Source organism: Oncorhynchus gorbuscha, linkage group LG15 (genome assembly GCF_021184085.1).
Source record: "Oncorhynchus gorbuscha isolate QuinsamMale2020 ecotype Even-year linkage group LG15, OgorEven_v1.0, whole genome shotgun sequence".
In the NCBI taxonomy this organism is placed as follows: domain Eukaryota; kingdom Metazoa; phylum Chordata; class Actinopteri; order Salmoniformes; family Salmonidae; genus Oncorhynchus; species Oncorhynchus gorbuscha.
In genome coordinates, this window is record NC_060187.1 from 6137621 (window position 1) to 6155729 (window position 18109).

Consider the following 18109-nt stretch of genomic DNA (forward strand, 5'->3'; position numbering starts at 1 on the left):
AGGGCACAAGGCAATGTGTACCATCTCAAGGTGAGCCCTCTCTCTGACCTCTAACCTCTGACCTCCTTTAACACCTCACCTAGGTCATGTTCTTTAGGACATTTCAAACATTTTAAAGCATTATGCAACAGGGGAAAACAAGAAAAAAATAGATAATATCTTATTGGAGAAATCCACACATGGTGTCTTTGATGTCTAATGACCCCTGACCTCCGACCTCAGATAAACCTGATAGAAATCCCACAGCAGTAAAATGTACCCACTATCAGCTTTAGCGTTTTAAAACTGTAAACCTACTTCTAGTCACTTGGTAATAGGTAACTTTAGGGGCTTATTCATAAGTGAACCATTTGTGTAAGCCGACTAGGTTAGGAGGTATAAGAGAGCCCATTGGGATGTGTTTTAAAACATTTTAGAAGCTTTTTATCACGTGGCCTTTAGTTGTGTTGCACGACCACCGTTTTGGTTAGTTAAGACACCCTTTCGTGAATTAATCATCATGAGTTATTTATAGATAGAAAGTGGAATGAGCTTTACTATAATTACTTTCCCTTGTACATTAGGTTAAATTGCTGTGTGTGTGTGTGTGTGTGTTAGCATGTGCTTAGTTGCTAATGTTTTATGCATTGGTGTGTGTGTGTGTGTGTGTGTTAGCATGTGCTTAGTTGCTAATGTTTTTATGCATTGGTGTGTGTGTGTGTGTTAGCATGTTTGTATGCATTGGTGTGTGTGTGTGTGTGTTAGCATGTTTTTATGCATTGGTGTGTGTGTGTGTGTTAGCATGTTTTTATGCATTGGTGTGTGTGTGTGTGTTAGCATGTTTTTATGCATTGGTGTGTGTGTGTGTTAGCATGTTTTTATGCATTGGTGTGTGTGTGTTAGCATGTTTTTATGCATTGGTGTGTGTGTGTTAGCATGTTTTTATGCATTGGTGTGTGCATGTGCAGGCTTGACCGTATTGCTTGGTTTGTGGTAGGGATTGAGTGGAGGTGTGCAGTTTGTGATGGATTCTTTCTCTGTCTCTGTTTCTCTCTGTCTCTCTCTCTCTGTGTCTCTCTCTCTCTCTCTCTCTCTCTCTCTCTCTCTCTCTCTCTCTCTCTCTCTCTCTCTCTCTCTCTGTGTCTCTCTCTCTGTGTCTCTCTCTCTGTCTCTCTCTCTCTCTGTGTCTCTCTCTCTCTGTCTCACTCTCTCTCTCTGTGTCTCTCTCTCTCTCTGTCTCTCTATCTCTGTGTCTCTCTCTCTCTGTGTCTCTCTCTCTCTCTGTGTCTCTCTCTCTCTCTGTCTCTGTGTCTCTCTCTCTCTCTCTGTCTCTCTCTCTCTCTCTCTCTCTCTCTCTCTCTCTCTCTCTCTCTCTCTCTCTCTGTCTCTCTCTCTCTGTGTCTCTCTCTCTCTCGCTCTCTCTCTGTGTCTCTCTCTCTCTCTCTCTCTCTGTCTCTCTGTCTCTGTGTCTCTCTCTCTCTGTGTCTCTCTCTCTCTCTGTCTCTCTCTCTGTCTCTCTCTCTGTCTCTCGCTATAAGCACAGTGTTTTCAGTGTTTTTCTTTCTCTCTCACCCTCTCACACTGTTTAAAATTCTCTCTCTGTCTCTCTCTGTCTCTCTCTCTCTCTGTGTCTCTCTCTCTGTCTCTCTCTCGGTCTCTCTCTCTCTCTCTCTCTCTCTGTCTCTGTCTCTCTCTCTGTCTCTCTCTCTGTCTCTCTCTGTCTCTCTCTCTGTCTCTCTCTCTGTCTCTCTCTCTCTGTCTCTCTCTGTCTCTCTCGCTATAAGCACAGTGTTTTCACATTCTTTCTCTCTCTCACCCTCTCACACTGTTTAAAATTATCTCTCTCTGTGTCTCTCCCCTCCATAGTGTTTCACGTGTTCTACCTGCCGGAACCGGCTGGTCCCAGGGGACAGGTTCCACTACATCAACGGCAGTCTGTTCTGTGAACACGACAGACCCACAGCACTCATCAATGGACATTTGAGTTCACTGCAGACAAACCCACTACTGCCCGACCAGAAGGTATGTACTGTCGGAAACACACACTGTAGGAAACACACTACGTACCTAACCTAGTCCTTTGTCTGATAGCGATGTATACAGTTATGTATCGGGATTTATTATTGTATTTTTGACAATATTGCTATATTCTGTTTGAGCTCGTCCTGCGCCAAAACTCAGCTATTTGTCCATCAAATCAATCTTTATTCGTCACATGCCAAATACAACAAGTGTAGACTTTACAGTGAAATGCTCACTTACAAGCCCTTAACCAACAGTGTAGACTTTACAGTGAAATGCTCACTTACAAGCCCTTAACCAACAGTGTAGACTTTACCGTGAAATGCTCACTTACAAGCCCTTAACCAACAGTGTAGTTCAAGAATCAAATCAAATGTATTTATATAGCCCTTCTTAGATCAGCTGATATCTCAAAGTGCTGTACAGAAACCCAGCCTAAAACCCCAAACAGCAAGCAATGCAGGTGTAGAAGCACGGTGGCTAGGAAAAACTCCAAAGAGTTAAGAAAATATTTACCAAATAAACTAAAGTAAAAAAAGAATAATTCAAAAGTAAGACAATAACGAGGCTACCGGTACCGAGTACATTGTACATACAGGCGGTACCGAGTACATTGTACATACAGGCGGTACCGAGTACATTGTACATACAGGCGGTACCGAGTACATTGTACATACAGGCGGTACCGAGTACATTGTACATACAGGCGGTACCGAGTACATTGTACATACAGGCGGTACCGAGTACATTGCACATACAGGCGGTACCGAGTACATTGTACATACAGGCGGTACCGAGTACATTGCACATACAGGCGGTACCGAGTACATTGCACATACAGGCGGTACCGAGTACATTGTACATACAGGCGGTACCGAGTACATTGTACATACAGGCGGTACCGAGTACATTGTACATACAGGCGGTACCGAGTACATTGTACATACAGGCGGTACCGAGTACATTGTACATACAGGCGGTACCGAGTACATTGTACATACAGGCGGTACCGAGTACATTGTACATACAGGCGGTACCGAGTACATTGTACATACAGGCGGTACCGAGTACATTGCACATACAGGCGGTTCCGAGTACATTGTACATACAGGCGGTACCGAGTACATTGCACATACAGGCGGTACCGAGTACATTGCACATATAGGCGGTACCGAGTACATTGTACATATAGGTAGGGGTGAAGTGACTGAGCATCTTCCAACATGTTTTCAGCATTTTTATTTCCTTGACCGATCATTTGGTGCACCCAATTACCTTCAGAAGTCACATAATTAGTTAAATAAAGTCCACCTGTGTGCAATCTAAGTGTCACATGATCTGTCACATGATCTCAGTATATATACACCTGTTCTGAAAGGACCCAGAGTCTGGAACACCACCAAGCAAGAGGCACTATGAAGACCAAGGAGCTCTCCAAACAGGTCAAGTACAAAGTTGTGGAGAGGTACAGATCAGGGTTGGGTTATAAAAGAAATATCTGAAACTTTGAACATCCCACGGCGCACCATTAAATTCATTAAAAAATGGAAAGATTATGGCACCACAACAAACCTGCTAAGAGATGGCCGCCCACCAAAACTCACAGATCAGGAAAGGAGGGCATTAATCAGAGAGGCAACAAAGAGACCAAAGATAACCCTGAAGGAGCTGCAAAGCTCCACAGCGGAGATTGGAGTATCTGTCCATAGGACCACTTTAAGCTGTACACTCCACAGAGCTGGGCTTTACAGAAGAGTGGCCAGAAAAAAGCTATTGCTTAAAAGTGTTTGCCTAAAAGCATGTGGGAGACTCCCCAAACATATGGAAGAAAGTACTTTGGTCAGATGAGACTAAAAGTGAGCTTTTTGGCCATCAAGATAAACACTATGTCTGGCGCACACGCAACACCTTTCATCACTCCGAGAACCCCATCCCTACGGTGAAGCATGGTGGTGGCAGCATCATGCTGTGGGGATGTTTTTCATCGGCAGGGACTGGGAAACTGGTCGGAATTGAAGGAATGATGGATGGCGCTAAATACAGGGAAATTATTGTGGGAAACTTGTTTCAGTCTTCCAGAGATTTGAGACTGGGACTGAGGTTCACCTTCCAGCAGGAAAATGACCCTAAGCATACTGCTAAAGCAACACTCAAGGGGAAACATTTAAATGTCTTGGAATGACCTAGTCAAAGCCCAGACCTCAATCCAATTGAGAATCTGTGGTATGACTTAAAGACTGTTGTACACCAGCGGAACCCATCCAACTTGAAGGAGCTGGAGCAGTTTATCCTTGAGGAATGGGCAAAACTCCCAGTGGCTAGATATGCCAAGCTTATAGAGATGTACCCCAAGAGACCTGCAGCTGTAATTGCTGCAAAAGGTGGCTCTACAAAGTATTGACTTTGGGGGGGGTGGTGAATAGTTATTTTTTTGTCTTATTTATTTTTTTTCACAATGAAAAATATTTAGCATCTTCTAAGTATGTTGTGTAAATCAAATGATACAAACCACAATTTTTATTTATTTATTCCAGGTTGTAAGGCAACAAAATAGGAAAAATGCCAAGGGGGTGAATACTTTCACTAGCCACTGTATTGCACTACTTTTGACCAGAGCCCTATGGGTCCTGAACAAAATGGCACCCTATTCCCTATGAGCCCTGGTCTAAAGTAGTGCACTATAAATAAATGTATTACACTGTACATGTAGAATTGAGCGAATCACAATACATACCGTATCAGCACCTAAGTATGGTGGTAATATGGTATGGTGGTAATATGGTATGGTGGTAATATGGTATGGTGGTAATATGGTATGGTGGTAATATGGTATGGTGGTAATATGGTATGGTGGTAATATGGTATGGTGGTAATATGGTATGGTGGTAATATGGTATGGTGGTAATATGGTATGGTGGTAATATGGTATGGTGGTAATATGGTATGGTGGTAATATGGTATGGTGGTAATATGGTATGGTGGTAATATGGTATGGTGGTAATATGGTATGGTGGTAATATGGTATGGTGGTAATATGGTATGGTGATAATATGGTATGGTGGTAATATGGTATGGTGGTAATGTGGTATGGGGATAATGTGGTATGGTGGTAATATGGTATGGTGGTAATATGGTATGGTGGTAATATGGTATGGTGGTAATATGGTATGGTGGTAATATGGTATGGTGGTAATATGGTATGGTGGTAATATGGTATGGTGGTAATATGGTATGGTGGTAATATGGTATGGTGGTAATGTGGTATGGTGGTAATGTGGTATGGTGGTAATATGGTATGGTGGTAATATGGTATGGTGGTAATATGGTATGGTGGTAATATGGTATGGTGGTAATATGGTATGGTGGTAATATGGTATGGTGGTAATATGGTATGGTGGTAATATGGTATGGTGGTAATATGGTATGGTGGTAATATGGTATGGTGGTAATATGGTATGGTGGTAATATGGTATGGTGGTAATATGGTATGGTGGTAATATGGTATGGTGGTAATATGGTATGGTGGTAATATGGTATGGTGGTAATATGGTATGGTGGTAATATGGTATGGTGGTAATATGGTATGGTGGTAATATGGTATGGTGGTAATATGGTATGGTGGTAATATGGTATGGTGGTAATATGGTATGGTGGTAATATGGTATGGTGGTAATATGGTATGGTGGTAATATGGTATGGTGGTAATATGGTATGGTGGTAATGTGGTATGGGGATAATGTGGTATGGTGGTAATATGGTATGGTGGTAATATGGTATGGTGGTAATATGGTATGGTGGTAATATGGTATGGTGGTAATATGGTATGGTGATAATATGGTATGGGGATAATGTGGTATGGTGAGGTCCCTAAGTATGGTGGTAATATGGTATGGTGGTAATATGGTATGGTGATAATATGGTATGGGGATAATGTGGTATGGTGGTAATATGGTATGGTGGTAATATGGTATGGTGGTAATATGGTATGGTGGTAATATGGTATGGTGGTAATATGGTATGGTGGTAATATGGTATGGTGGTAATATGGTATGGTGGTAATATGGTATGGTGGTAATATGGTATGGTATGGTGGTAATATGGTATGGTGGTAATATGGTATGGTGGTAATATGGTATGGTGGTAATATGGTATGGTGGTAATATGGTATGGTGATAATATGTTATGGGGATAATGTGGTATGGTGGTAATATGGTATGGTGGTAATATGGTATGGTGGTAATATGGTATGGTGATAATATGGTATGGTGGTAATATGGTATGGTGGTAATATGGTATGGTGGTAATATGGTATGGTGGTAATATGGTATGGTGGTAATATGGTATGGTGATAATATGTTATGGGGATAATGTGGTATGGTGGTAATATGGTATGGTGGTAATATGGTATGGTGGTAATATGGTATGGTGATAATATGGTATGGTGGTAATATGGTATGGTGGTAATATGGTATGGTGGTAATATGGTATGGTGGTAATATGGTATGGTGGTAATATGGTATGGTGATAATATGGTATGGTGGTAATATGGTATGGTGGTAATCTGGTATGGTGGTAATATGGTATGGTGGTAATATGGTATGGTGGTAATATGGTATGGTGATAATATGTTATGGGGATAATGTGGTATGGTGGTAATATGGTATGGTGGTAATATGGTATGGTGGTAATATGGTATGGTGGTAATATGGTATGGTGATAATATGTTATGGGGATAATGTGGTATGGTGGTAATATGGTATGGTGGTAATATGGTATGGGGATAATGTGGTATGTCGAGGTCCCTCAGTATGGTGGTAATATGGTATGGTGATAATATGGTATGGTGATAATATGGTATGTCGAGGTCCCTCAGTATGGTGGTAATATGGTATGGGTGTAATATGGTATGGTGATAATATGGTATGTCGAGGTCCCTCAGTATGGTGGTAATATGGTATGGTGATAATATGGTATGGTGAGTCTCTCAGTATGGTGATAATATGGTATGGTGGTAATATGGTATGGTGATAATATGGTATGGTGAGGTCCCTCAGTATGGTGGTAATATGGTGAGGTCCCTCAGTATGGTGGTAATATGGTATAGTGAGGTCCATCAGTTTGGTGGTAATATGGTATGGTGGTAATATGGTATGGTGAGGTCCCTCAGTATGGTGGTAATATGGTGAGGTCCCTCAGTATGGTGGTAATATGGTATGGTGAGGTCCCTCAGTATGGTGGTAATATGGTGAGGTCCCTCAGTATGGTGGTAATATGGTGAGGTCCCTCAGTATGGTGGTAATATGGTATAGTGAGGTCCATCAGTTTGGTGGTAATATGGTATGGTGGTAATATGGTATGGTGAGGTCCCTCAGTATGGTGGTAATATGGTGAGGTCCCTCAGTATGGTGGTAATATGGTATGGTGAGGTCCCTCAGTATGGTGGTAATATGGTATGGTGAGGTCCCTCACTTTGGTGGTAATATGGTATGGTGGTAATATGGTATGGTGAGGTCCCTCAGTATGGTGGTAATATGGTATGGTGATAATATGGTATGGTGATAATATGGTATGGTGGTAATATGGTGAGGTCCCTCAGTATGGTGGTAATATGGTGAGGTCTCTTCAGTATGGTGGTAATATGGTGAGGTCCCTCAGTATGGTGGTAATATGGTGAGGTCCCTCAGTATGGTGGTAATATGGTGAGGTCCCTCAGTATGGTGGTAATATGGTATGGTGGTAATATGGTGAGGTCCCTCAGTATGGTGGTAATATGGTATGGTGGTAATATGGTGAGGTCCCTCAGTATGGTGGTAATATGGTATGGTGGTAATATGGTGAGGTCCCTCAGTATGGTGGTAATATGGTATGGTGGTAATATGGTGAGGTCCCTCAGTATGGTGGTAATATGGTATGGTGGTAATATGGTGAGGTCCCTCAGTATGGTGGTAATATGGTATGGTGGTAATATGGTGAGGTCCCTCAGTATGGTGGTAATATGGTATGGTGGTAATATGGTGAGGTCCCTCAGTATGGTGGTAATATGGTGAGGTCCCTCAGTATGGTGGTAATATGGTATGCCAGCTAGCTAATACATGACGGTGTTTGTAGCTTGAGCACTGGAGGTCGTTGGCCAGTTGTTCTCAAACTGGGATGCCACTTGTCACTCCCGTAGCCTGAGAGAAAGACTGTAACATGTTGACCTAAAGGTCTTCGATCAGGCTTGAAACCTACCTAACGTAACCCTCTGTCTGTCAGCTAATGAATGACAACTAGCTTGAACACTGGTTGTAGCTTTGTAGCTTTCCTCATCTTTTGTTTTTGTGTTACTAAAACAAAAATCAAATCTCAGCACCTTTTATGCAAAGATATAAAAGATAATATTAGAGAACTTTCAAATGAAATAACAACGACATCATGAATCAGGGAGTGTTTTGTTTGTTTGTTTTGTTGTAAAAAAAAAACACGGCTCTTCTAGTTACTTCCTGTATCCACACAGGTTACCTGTAGCTGTCAGGGCTTGGGGCCAGACGAGAAAAAGTGCAGTGTCATTCAATCGGGAGCGAATTTGTTACAGCAACTATCATCCCCTTCAAAGAATATGACATTCTATGCCAAGCCAGACACCAGGAAACAAAAAACCTAATTATCTCCCACAACCTTTTTCATACTTATTATACTTATAATTATGTATTGACAACATTGATTCATTTACTCTTTACTGAAAGCAGCGCTGCAACAGATATTACATCTTATTGACCAAAGATGAATTTTAATTTTGGATGGGGGGGGGGGGGATAGATTTTTCCATCATTCGGTTGGTGTTCCATCATTATGAGTGGCAGTCGGGCCTGAGTCGATTTATTACATCCAGTACCAGGTCTGAGACGTGACGGTGCAGGCCCGCGGGTTCATCACAGATCTCTGTTTTGTCGATGATGAAATTGCCTTTTTTTTTGTAACGAAATGATAAAAAGGTTCAACACATGCTTATAACAAGTTATAGAGATGTACATTTATTTTTATTTTACCTTTATTTAACCAGGCAAGTCAGTTTAAGAACAAATTCTTATTTTCAATGACGGCCTAGGAACAGTGGGTTAACTGCCTGTTCAGGGGCAGAACGACAGATTTGTACCTTGTCAGCTCGGGGATTAGAACTTGCAACCTTTCAGTTACTAGTCCAATACTCTATCCACTAGGCCACCCTGCCCCACCAGGCTACCATGCCACACTAGGCCACCATGCCCCACCAGGCCGCTCTAGGCCACCCTGCCTCACTAGGCCACCCTGCCTCACTAGGCCACCCTGCCACACTAGGCCACCCTGCCCCACCAGGCCGCTCTAGGCCACCCTGCCTCACTAGGCTACCATGCCACACTAGGCCACCCTGCCGCACCAGGCCACCCTGCCACACTAGGCTACCCTGCCTCACTAGGCCACCCTGCCACACTAGGCCACCCTGCCCCACCAGGCCGCTCTAGGCCACCCTGCCTCACTAGGCCACCCTGCCCCACCAGGCCACCCTGCCTCACTAGGCCACCCTGCCACACTAGGCCACCCTGCCCCACCAGGCCGCTCTAGGCCACCCTGCCTCACTAGGCCACCCTGCCCCACCAGGCCACCCTGCCTCACTAGGCCACCCTGCCATAGCGATGAGTAAAACGTTTGTGTAACATTCTATATGAATAATCGCTGTTTCATAAAATGCACTATAACACACAACACAACGTTATAAATGAACTTCTAATGCATTATGAACAGGCTAGTCATAGAGATGCTACCAAAGTTCCAGCTATTAGTTCTGTTATCTGGGGCTTGTCCCGGTTTAGGGTTTTTACCCCCCCCCCCCTCCAGCTGAAGCAATGTCAGCCAGACCACCCATTTACTCTACAAACATAATAACATTAGTTTAATGTTATATAATGACGTTAGTATAACATTAGTTTATTCCCCTCTTTCTGTCTGTGTCGTGCCAGTAGGTGCTCATATCGTTGGGTCATAACACAGTTTTATTAGTGCTTCATCTGGGTGTATCAGAGGACATTTTGTGTGTGTGTGGGTCCGCCCCGTTGCGTGAGTTGACTGCGTGTGTCCCTTTGTTCGTTGTGTGTGTGTGTGTGTGTGTGTGTGTGTGTGTGTGTGTGTGTGTGTGTGTGTGTGTGTGTGTGTGTGTGTGTGTGTGTGTGTGTGTGTGTGTGTGTGTGTGTGTGTGTGTGTGTGTGTGTGTGTGTGTGTGTGTGTGTGTGTGTGTGTGTGTGTGCGTGCGTGCGTGCGTGCGTGCGTGCGTGCGTGTGTGTGTGTCTTACTGAAAGAGAGGAGTGATATTGTTGGGAGTAGGACCATACATTTATTACCTTGAGTGGAGCTGCGAGGGAGCTCCCTCCCTCCATTAAGCCCTCCTCCTCTCCCTCCTCTCCCTCCCTCCATTAAGCCCTCCTCCTCTCCCTCCTCTCCCTCCCTCCATCACCAGGCCTTTTAGGGCCTCGTCACTTTTTTTTTTCTTCTTCTTTTTTTTTTTTACAAATCAGCACTAAGAGCAGCTCACGTTCAAATTGAAAGCCTTTGCATTATCTGGCTTAATTTTAAATGTCTGTTTAAGCCTCACGCTCACCCCTCCACCACCACGTCTCTCTCACCACACGGGCTGCAGTAAATATGAGGACTCATTGTTTATTGATGCTTCAACATCAATTGCAGTGAAACCAGCTGAATTATTAATGCTAAAATGCAATCTGAATATTGGCTCCGGTGCTTTAATTATAGGAGCGAGAGAGAGAATTATTAAACACACACACACACACACACACACTTAAAATGATCTTGCTGAGGAGGCACTTTATTGAATGTATATTATGTTCCCGTATTGGGATGGATCCAGGATGCATTCAGGAGAATATTATTTTCCCGTATTGGGATGGATCCAGGATGCATTCAGGAGAATATTATTTTCCCGTATTGGGATGGATCCAGGATGCATTCAGGAGAATATTATTTTCCCGTATTGGGATGGATCCAGGATGCATTCAGGAGAATATTATTTTCCCGTATTGGGATGGATCCAGGATGCATTCAGGAGAATATTATTTTCCCGTATTGGGATCTATCCAGGATGCATTCAGGAGAATATTATTTTCCCGTATTGGGATGGATCCAGGATGCATTCAGGAGAATATTATTTTCCCGTATTGGGATGGATCCAGGATGCATTCAGGAGAATATTATTTTCCCGTATTGGGATGGATCCAGGATGCATTCAGGAGAATATTATTTTCCCGTATTGGGATGGATCCAGGATGCATTCAGGAGAATATTATTTTCCCGTATTGGGATGGATCCAGGATGCATTCAGGAGAATATTATTTTTCCGTATTGGGATGGATCCAGGATGCATTCAGGAGAATATTATTTTCCCGTATTGGGATGGATCCAGGATGCATTCAGGAGAATATTATTTTCCCGTATTGGGATGGATCCAGGATGCATTCAGGAGAATATTATTTTACCGTATTGGGATGGATCCAGGATGCATTCAGGAGAATATTATTTTCCCTTATTAGGATGCATTCAGGAGTATAGGACCCCTAATTGTGTGTGGCCTTCCTCCTCCTATTCAGTTTTAAAGAACAGTACTTTAGAAAACACAGAGTGGTTGTAACACTTCCAGCAGTCTCAACAGCACAAAACATTGTGTGATTTTTCTCGGTGACATAATTGGTGTTGTCGGTGGCGACGGCAACACGGCAATGTCGGCGGCAGCAGCGCAGGACATTTGATGCTCATTTATTAAGTAGCTTCCCGGCTTCACCCTAATCACTTTGTTCAGGACAGACAAATAACCTTTCTTTCTCATCCAGTGCCTGAACTCTGGGGAACCAGACCGTCCCAGTCAGCTACAGCACTCTAATTAGCCCCAAAGTGGGGCTTCACAATTACTAATAGACTAAAGCCTTCTCAGTGGTTGCAGCGAATTGAAGACCAGGGGATGTAAATTGCCCCCTAGAATCTTTAAAAAAAAAAGAGAGAAATATGGAGAGAAAAAAAAAGTTCTGACTGTTCTGACAGCAGAACAGAATAGAATGGTTCCTCAGACATATTCTAATTGTCTTTGTTCCTCTGTATTTTTCTACTTCACAAAGAACTTTGTCAATACTCTTGGGATTGTGTTTGTTAGAGCGTCGTTATAGTTATAGGACAACATACTCACTTTTTTATAAATGTGCTTTAAAGTTAATGCAGAGGAAATAGGGCAGCAGATGGCTCACAAAGCCTCACTGATCTATAAATGAAGTGCAGGCTTTAAAAGGAGCTGACAAAAGTGAGTAGAATCTTCATAAGACAGACACAAGAAATATAGAGGCCATTTTGAAACATTGATGCTGTATGACTGAGAAGGAGGAGGCTAAGGGAATGACAAGGGAATGGAAAATAAGAATGTCACCATATGAGATTGGCAAACATACAGCGAATTGAGAAATCACCTAACTAAGTTAAACAAAAAAAAGAAGAAGAAACTATACCACGGAACAAATAAATTATATAAAGAATGATAGTAAAAAAGCTCTGGAATACATTAAATGAAATTCTAGGTAGAAAAGCTAACTCAGCTCCATCCTTCATTGAGGCTGATGGCTTGTTCATAACAAAACCCTTTGACATTGCCAACCACTTTAATAACTTTTTTTGTAGACATGATTAGCAAACAGGAATGACATGCAAACAATTGATATCATTGCAATCATTGATCATAACATATTGCTTGAAAATATAGCATCCTCTGCCTTATCATGGATGGACAGTTACATAGCTAATAGAACACAGAGGGTTTTCTTTAATGGAAGCCTCTCAAATGCAAATTTGGTTAAGTGTGGTGTACCGCAGGGCAGCCAGCTTGGACCATTAATGTTTTCTGTGTTTACTAATGACCTTCCACTGACCTTGAATCAAGCCTGTGTGTCCATGTATGCTGATAACTCAGCAGTATACACGTCAGCTACAACAGTAAAATAAGTGGCTGACACCCTTGAAATAGAGCTCCAGTTAATTTTAGAATGGGTAACTAGCTATAGGCTGGTGATAAATATCTCAAAACTAAAAGCATATTTCTTGGGACAAATCACTCGCTCAACCCTAAATGGATCTATTATGGATATTAATGGATCATACGGATCTATTATTGAATAAATTGTCTATTGAGAGACTTGAGACTAAACTGCTGGGTGTCCTCTTTGATATCAAGCTATCATGGTCAAAATCTTTAGACTAAATGGATACTAAAGTGGGAAGCGGTCTTTCCATCCTAAGGTGTTTCACGATATCCCCGTTAAACCAGACAGACCCTAGTTTTGGCGCACCTGGACTACTGTCCAGTTGGGTGGTCAGGTGCCGCAAAGAAGAATGTAGGCAAATTGCAGTCTGTCCATAACAGAGCAGCACGTATTGCACTTAGTTGTATACGGAGGACGAATGTCAATCTCTCCTGGCTCAAAGAGATTGACCCGCATCACCATTGGTCTTTGTGCGAGGTATTGATGTGTTGATGATACTGAACTGTCTGTTCAAGTAGTTGACACACAGTTCGGACACTCATCGTTACAACACAAGGAAAGTAGGATGGAACACAAGACATGCAACCAGAGGTCTCTTCACGGTCCCCAGGTCCAGAACAGAGGCTGGGAAACACACAGTTATAATAGAGCCATGACTACATGGAACTCTCTGCCACCCCAGATAACTCAAGCTACCCATAAAACCAGATTTTAAAAAAACTGATTTAAAAAATACCTTATGAAGAGATAGTTGTATGCATTTTGTATTATATTTTGTATTGTATTATGTAGTGATATGTGATACTTGGTTGTGATACGACTGTGACATGTGGTTATCTTTAGATGAATGCACTTGCTGTTGGTTGCTGGGAACATCTGCTGAATGACTAAATTGTAATGTAAATGTAGTGCTATGTCTATTTATCTTTATGTATTTTATTTGTTGTGTTTTGTTTCCTGTTTGGACCCAAGGAAGCATAGCCTTGGCGACAGCTAATTGGGGATCCTAATTAAATACTAAATACTAAATATCAGTAAGACCCGGAGAAGTGAAGATTGTTAATTATTGTTTTCATGTATCTTTTTTGTCGATTGAACTTCCAGTTAAACTTATTATGCCCTTTTTTTCTAAATTTCTCAACATTCTGCAACTTCTAACTTTTCTTCTCTTTGTCTCTCAGGTGTGTTAGGAGCAAGGTGTGCAAGAAGCAGGATGCGTGCCTTCATTTTAACCCTAGCTTATTGTCACCCACTACTTTCTGGATCCCTGTACCATCCCCGCTGCCCTGCCCTGCCCCCAGCCCCTCCCCCCCTGCTCTCCAGGCACCCAGACTCTTACCTGAGCCCCCAGGCAGCCTCCTCAATCTACCAAGACCCCCGCTTCTCTCTGTACAACACCCACCCTCGTCCCCACCCTAACTCCCTTTTACGGGAGGACATACCCCCCCCCGCTTCTCTCTGTACAACACCCACCCTCGTCCCCACCCTAACTCCCTTTTATGGGAGGACATACCCCCCCGCTTCTCTCTGTACAACACCCACCCTCGTCCCCACCCTAACTCCCTTTTATGGGAGGACATACCCCCCCACGCTTATGATACGCCTGAGATGTGATTCTGAGGACTCCATGATTCTGACACTGGACTGAAAGTAGACTTGATCAGAACTGGAGGGACACTGAGAAAGAGAGGAAGAGGAACCGATTTGAGGATGGACAGAACGAGACAAAGAAAGAGAGAAAAATACAAAATGAAGCTAAATCAAGTTGCGGTTGTTTTTCAAATCTGCACACAGTTGTACATTTGTTTTTGTTTTTAGTATCGGGGGAAAGAAACGACTGTCTCCTTTTAATGTATCCCTCTTCTTTTTATCTCCCACTTGCCTTCCAACCTGATATTCGCTTGTTCATTATTTGAAGTGTTGTGAAGAGACTGTGTTTCTATTTTGGTGGTATGTAAAACAAGACTAGGTTAAAAAGTATCCGTGGCTTTTTTTGTGGAAACGTAATACCATTATGATGAGCATTCTCTTGGTGTATTTGTAAAACTACCATGTATGTATGCATGTAAATGTTTTTTGTCCTGACGTGGCTCACAGTACATTCTGCTCCTGACACAGCCTAATGGACCATACAGACCACAACGAATGTGGGCCGTGTGCAGCAGGTGTCGGTCCTATCGCCTCTGACCACAAACCCACGGCCGGCAGTTTCTGTTCACTTACCGACGATTCTTCATGTTGAATCACCTCCGCTCATCGACACAGATGATCTACTGCACACAGCCAATGTTGGTGTTGGTCTTTCCTGTCCTTAACCCCGACTCCTCTCCTCGCAACCTAAACCTGAACCTAAACCTGAACCTAAACCTAAACCTAAACCTAAACCTGAACCTGAACCTAAACCTGAACCTAAACCTAAACCTGCACCTAAACCTGAACCTAAACCTGAACCTGAACCTAAACCTAAACCTGAACCTGAACCTAAACCTAAACCTGAACCTAAACCTGAACCCATGGCTTAACAAAAGAAAGATGTTCAGAGTCACTAATGTAGAGATTTTCACCAACCCTATAAATTCATGAATGAAAGAAAAATCTATTTGTGATATTTTCAGAGACATTTGCTCCAGTATGGTGTATTTGATTAATAAAAATGATTATGATACAGAAAAGCTTCCTCAATTTACTGCTGGCCGTTCTACACTTTGTTTTACCCAACATATTCCATCATTTATTCAATTTTACACTTGGCAGTCTGCCAGTGACGAAAATGACAGGAGTTGGCTTAAACTTGGGTAGGCTACATATCATATACTTTATTAGTTCTGTGTCTTAATTAAACTACATTTACTATAGGTCTTGAGGGATTTCAGTTCTTATTTGACTGTAATTTACCGTGTGGTCATCCTGGTTTGTTTTTCATTACATTTCCGTAGCTAATTTATTTCCAACAGACCTGTTTTTAGCCCAAACTGAACGAGATAATAACTGCATTAAGTCTCATTCATTGTCCAGACACTCCTCTCTTTTTAATGACAGGCCTTCATTATGAAACTACTCACATTACGAATATAGAAAAACATGATTTCTGCACAGCCGTTATCAGTTTTGATGAGGAGGAGCATCTAACTCAACTGAAAATGGATAAACATGTTTTTTCTCTCTTTCCTGATCAAATGAACATTTTCCATTTATCAACTCTAATACTCTGTTAGGTCATCAACTCTAATACTCTGTTAGGTCATCAACCCGGATGCTCTGTGAGGTCATCAACTCTAATACTCTGTTAGGTCATCAACCCGGATGCTCTGTGAGGTCATCAACTCTAATACTCTGTTAGGTCATCAACTCTAATACTCTGTTAGGTCATCAACCCGGATGCTCTGTGAGGTCATCAACTCTAATACTCTGTTAGGTCATCAACTCTAATACTCTGTTAGGTCATCAACTCTAATACTCTGTTAGGTCATCAACCCGGATGCTCTGTGAGGTCATCAACTCTAATACTCTGTTAGGTCATCAACTCTAATACTCTGTTAGGTCATCAACCCGGATGCTCTGTGAGGTCATCAACTCTAATGCTCTGTTAGGTCATCAACCCGGATGCTCTGTGAGGTCATCAACTCTAATACTCTGTTAGGTCATCAACCATAATCTGTTAGGTCATCAATTCTAATACTCTGTTAGGTCATCAACCCTAATAGTCTGTTAGATCATCAATCCTAATTCTCTGGTAGAAGTAGTGGAACATATATCTTTGAAGATTCAATTACCGCCGAGAGAGAGAAGGTAGAGAGTGAGAGAAGACAGACAGAGCGGGTAGAGAGAGAGAGAGAGAGGGGTAGAGAGAGAGAGAGAGGGTAGAGGGAGAGAGAGACGGTGGAGTGTAAGAGAGAGAGAGAGGGTAGAGCGTGATAGTGAGAGAAAAACGTTTGACCTCTGTCATTGCCAACCAAGTGTATATAACACATTATTGAGATACACTTTTGTTATTGAACAAATACTTATTTTCCACCATAATTTGCAAATAAATTCATTAAAAATCCTACAATGTGGTTTTCTGGATTTTGTTTCCCATTTTGTCTGTCATAGTTGAAGTGTACCTATGATAAAAATTACAGGCCTCTCTCATCTTTTTAAGTGGGAGAACTTGCACAATTGGTGGCTGACTAAATACTTTTTTGCCCCACTGTAAATAAATGTACTACGTTTGGAGATTCAACTATTTTTTTTTTTTTGGGGGGGGGGGGTATCTCTCTGTTCCGCTCTCTCTATGTTGCAAAAATCTAAATGAAGTCTTGAAAGACACAAAAATGAGAGAGAAAAGGAACTCACCTATAGCACACAGAACGATCTACCCTCTTACAGCCAATCGCTACGACAATCTTTCTTTGCCTTCTCTTGTCATCGTTAAGACTGAATAAAATATGCTGTCTGGACAGGTGTAGTAGCAATGTTCTCACTGAAAAGCATTGGGAATCTAAATCATCCCTTGTTTCAAGCTCTCGCAGACAAATGTGTTAAAACAGAAAGCCTGAACATTCAATTGTAATTAAAAAAAAACATTTTTTTAAAGGAACGCCAGTCTTTGACCCGAGGACGGTAGATTTTGTTGGACGTCAGGCAGAAATGAACACAACCATTTAAGTGTGAATGGAGTCTCTCATATACTGGCTGAGCAGACGGAGCAGTTATACACTGGCCATGTGAACCTCGACGGAAAGGTCACGAACTGGTCATGGCTTCCCAATTAAAACTGTCGGGTTATTCCTCAACTTACTCCAAATCAACCTATTGTATGTACGGTGATTCAAGGGTTATCAACCATTTAAACACGTTATCAACCATTTAACCACGTTATCAACCATTTAACCACGTTATCAACCATTTAACCACGTTATCAACCATTTAACCACGTTATCAACCATTTAACCACGTTATCAACTATTTAACCACATTATCAACCATTTAACCACGTTATCAACCATTTAACCACGTTATCAACCATTTAACCACGTTATCAACCATTTAACCACGTTATCAACCATTCAACCACGTTATCA

The 18109-nt window shown here is 42.1% G+C and overlaps 2 protein-coding genes across 4 annotated transcripts in view; one reads left to right on the forward strand and one right to left on the reverse strand.

Annotated features, from left to right (window-relative positions):
• lmo4b (LIM domain only 4b) overlaps positions 1-17094 on the forward strand; it is a 50172-nt gene extending 33078 nt beyond the window's left edge. Inside the window, exons 3-5 of the mRNA XM_046299991.1 lie at positions 1-30; positions 1846-2001; positions 14228-17094. The exon at positions 1-30 is cut by the window's left edge and continues 67 nt beyond it. Of these exons, the coding sequence (XP_046155947.1) occupies positions 1-30; positions 1846-2001; positions 14228-14236 (195 nt within the window). The 3' untranslated portion in view covers positions 14237-17094. The remainder of the gene's footprint in view (positions 31-1845; positions 2002-14227) is intronic.
• The window catches only part of dzip1l (DAZ interacting zinc finger protein 1-like), a 1064069-nt gene that overhangs the window by 244893 nt on the left and 801067 nt on the right, over positions 1-18109 (reverse strand). The gene's annotated exons all lie outside the window — the stretch shown is intronic.